General features: G+C 40.4%; 1 protein-coding gene across 3 annotated transcripts; it reads right to left on the minus strand.

The window, feature by feature from the left end:
• Positions 1–459: 459 nt before the first annotated feature.
• LOC116166497 (ubiquinone biosynthesis O-methyltransferase, mitochondrial-like) lies at positions 460–2,544 on the minus strand. Of its 3 annotated transcripts, none has more exons than XM_031481461.1 (4): positions 2,404–2,544; positions 1,302–1,520; positions 704–1,120; positions 460–653 (listed from the first exon to the last, which is right to left on the minus strand). In XM_031481461.1, exons 2-4 carry the CDS (start codon positions 1,516–1,518, stop codon positions 541–543), a joined length of 747 nt encoding a protein of 248 aa, XP_031337321.1. In that variant the 5' UTR covers positions 1,519–1,520; positions 2,404–2,544; the 3' UTR covers positions 460–540. The 3 variants fall into 3 exon arrangements, with proteins under 3 accessions (XP_031337321.1, XP_031337319.1, XP_031337320.1); XM_031481459.1 differs by having other exon boundaries at positions 1,302–1,606; XM_031481460.1 differs by having other exon boundaries at positions 1,302–1,732.
• Positions 2,545–3,395: the final 851 nt, after the last annotated feature.

Consider the following 3,395-nt stretch of genomic DNA (forward strand, 5'->3'; position numbering starts at 1 on the left):
CGCCGCTAAATGATTACTTTCTCAATGGACCTTTTAGCCCTTTATGGACCAATACGCTCGATTTACGGCGGAATTCAATTTCATGACTAACGTTCTCCTACTATTTTCGAATATGCAAATAAAGCGCATTTTAACATTATGTTCAATATTACGCCTTCAAGGGTGAAATTTAAATTTCATCAAAACTCTGCTGGTGCATTGGAGAGACCAAAGGGCATACTTGGAATTAATGGTCCTGCGCAGCAAGGATATCGGGAAGTAAAGTGGAATTGGAAAAGAAGTTTCCTTGGATTTTTCGTTTTCTTGACCTGTTGCGTTTTCTCCTGCTCCACAAACCTTAGTGGTTCCCTCGGCTTTTCCTGATCGCGCGACTTCTCAAACTTCTTCGGTTTCCTACGCTTCCTCGGTTGCTTTGTTTCTTTTTCAATTCCCGGTATCTTTGTGTTCTCCATCTGTTGCTATAATTTCTTGATTTATTAAGCCGTTTTTATTTAATTACACATTCAAATATTTCTCCAAAATTTACTGTTCTACTTAAAGCTACCGTTTTCTTGCTTCAATAACGTAAGCAACCCCCCAAATCGATGACCACGACCATTTCCACGACAGCAAACTGTGTCTGTATCCGCGCGTGTCGAGTATTTCAAAATTATCTGAAAATTTCCAGGGGCACTTATTGAGACAAGCGCACTCGATGACTTACTCTTGAGAATAATCTGCCGAGTATATTGGACGGGAGTGAACTGACTCCATTCGTGCATGTCCGCGTGGATAATTTTGAAAAGGTTCTTGTAAAGAGTTATAATAATCAACCAGCTCAGGAACGTTTTGTTAATGGCCGTTACGAAAAACAACCCACCCGGTTTGACGCACTGCATGCACAAGTTCAAAAAGTACTCTTTGTCGTCGACGTGCTCAATTACAAAGTTGGACACGACCACATCGTACTTTTCGGCATTATTCTTCGCGTGATCTTCCACCGATTCGGTGATGTAGACCGTTTTGGACGTGAGAGGATCGGAGGATGCGTGAATTTTTGCTGCCTCAACAAGATTGGACGTCACGTCAATTCCAGTTACTTCACATCCCATTTTAGCCAATATTTCGGAGAGGAAACCTCCTAAAATCAATCAAAATTTAATGGCTGAAATCACGAGATTAAGCCGATATTTTTCGAGGACTTTTGGTACCTGACCGCCTGCGCATCTCGTGAATTTTCATCTTGAAGTATTCGAGATTATCTCCAACCTCACACTACATTTTATTGGAAAGTGGATAATTCAAAATAACTTGATATTTACCTCCACATCCCACATCTAGAACCCTCACTTTTGTTAAACAATTATCTCCTTCTGTTAGATATCCGTGTCGTGTCAGTTCATCGTGCATAAAAGATCCCAGTAATCTGTTATTCCCGTGCAACAGTCTCATCTCGCCATCTTCCTTCCACCAATCCTCCGAAAATTGTTGAAAGTACGATAGTCTACTTTTGATTATTGTTGTTGGTTGGTCAGACATTTCTGAAGGAGTACTATGTCACTCACAGTTGTATTTAAACTAACATCGAATCATAAGTAGATTACCGCTGATAGGAGTTCATGTATATCTAAATACAAGGGTCAATTGTAAATGTTTTTGACATTCACTGTAGCAATAAACACGAAACTTCCTTAAAATAGAAGTTACATTCGCTTTTTTTTTTAAGGACATTCGCTTTTGGGATAGTATCAACCTAAACGGGAAAACAAAAAATAACTAAGACCGGGCTGAAGTTACATTCGTTTTTTTTTTAAATCAACGGCCTTCGAAAGTGATAGCACCGGGACCAATTTTCATCCCCTTTTTGGAAAAGAGCCCTGAACCTCGACAAATTCGTCCTCGAAGTTGTGAGTGAGTGAGTTTTGCACGCGGAGGATAAGGGCGCCGTGGAGGCCCAAAGACCCTCCTAAAACCCCCTACCTGTCGTTTTTCGGAAAGTGCCCTTGGGCCTCCACGGCGCCCTGTTCATTCGCGTGCAAAACTCACTCAATTTTAATAAATCAATTTTGAATTGCAACTGGCATTATTCGTATACCGCGCCATTGACCAAACAAAATGGATTTTTTCGAACTGTGGGGCACTTTTCAAAAAACGATAGTTAGAGGGTTTTAAGTGGGCCCTTGGGCCTCCACGGCGCCCTTATCGTCCACGTGCAAAACTCACTCACTCACACACTTGCGCAATTTATCAACTTCGGGGACGAATTTGTCGAGGTTCAGGGCTCTTTTCCAAAAAGGGGATGAAAATTGGTCCCGGTGCCATCACTTTCGAAGGCCGTTGATTAAAAAAAAACGAATGTAACTTCAGCCCGGTCTGAAACGACTCGCGATTGTAGAAAGTCAATACGATCATAGTACCACATACCTTTTAGCTTTCTCAAGAAAGTGCGTTTAGTCGTTTCCGTAAAAAAATTGGTAAAAATATGTTTTTGGCGAACTCTCTTTCAACACCCCGTTCTTAAGATAGTGGTAATTAAAGTTTAGATCACCACCGCGTTCTTACTAAACCACGTAAAGAGAGACTTACTTCGTTTCCATATGATTGTGTTTGAGTATTAACAAACAATGCGGTTTTAATATTGAAGAGATATTAATAATGCACTGCATTAATTTCCAAACTGTTTTGCGTAAACACAATTGTCATCGAGAAGGTACGTTGTAACGAAGCGTCCCTAATTTCTGAGTGGAGTTTGCCGTTTACGAGGACCACCCTGTATAGTAACGATTGGTTTGGGCTTCGTTACATAGAAAACCGCAATTTCGAGAACTTTCCGCGATGCCAGGAGATACCGTAATTAATTAGTCCGTCTACGACCGTTCATGTTTTGAAATTTTGGAATTATTTTTGTAACCACCGAAGGGTCTCGTCATGGGGAAGATGAGGGACAGTTAATATTTTTTTGTTTGAGCCCTGTTAAATGTTTATGGGCCGTTTTAGTTCCACATAATAAACAAAAGCAAGGATAGAACAAGTGCCGAACCGAGTTGTTTTGCTCGTTGGCGGCGTGCTTGCAAAAACTAGATAAGCACCAGCCGGCTCTATATCCGAAAACTTGCAATTAACATAAAGCTAATTAATGTACAGAGTTCATGAGCTTCCATTCAGCCTTTTGAGTATGCATAATTAGCATGCACTAATTAACTGAGTTACAATAAAGGAGCGCCTATCGAGGAGATTTTGGTGTCAAATTGCTCGCGCTTAATTAACGAATCGATTGCCATATGTTCGGGAATTTTAGCACGAACAGGAGCTGAGTAATTAATTAAAAATCGAATTGATTTGTTTCGATTTCTTATTGAACAGGCGACTAGTTGGATTTCCCCTCGTATATTTAATTAAATTAGATTACGATAATA

The sequence above is a fragment of the Photinus pyralis genome, unplaced genomic scaffold (assembly GCF_008802855.1).
Source record: "Photinus pyralis isolate 1611_PpyrPB1 unplaced genomic scaffold, Ppyr1.3 Ppyr1.4_LG3b, whole genome shotgun sequence".
Lineage (NCBI taxonomy): Eukaryota > Metazoa > Arthropoda > Insecta > Coleoptera > Lampyridae > Photinus > Photinus pyralis.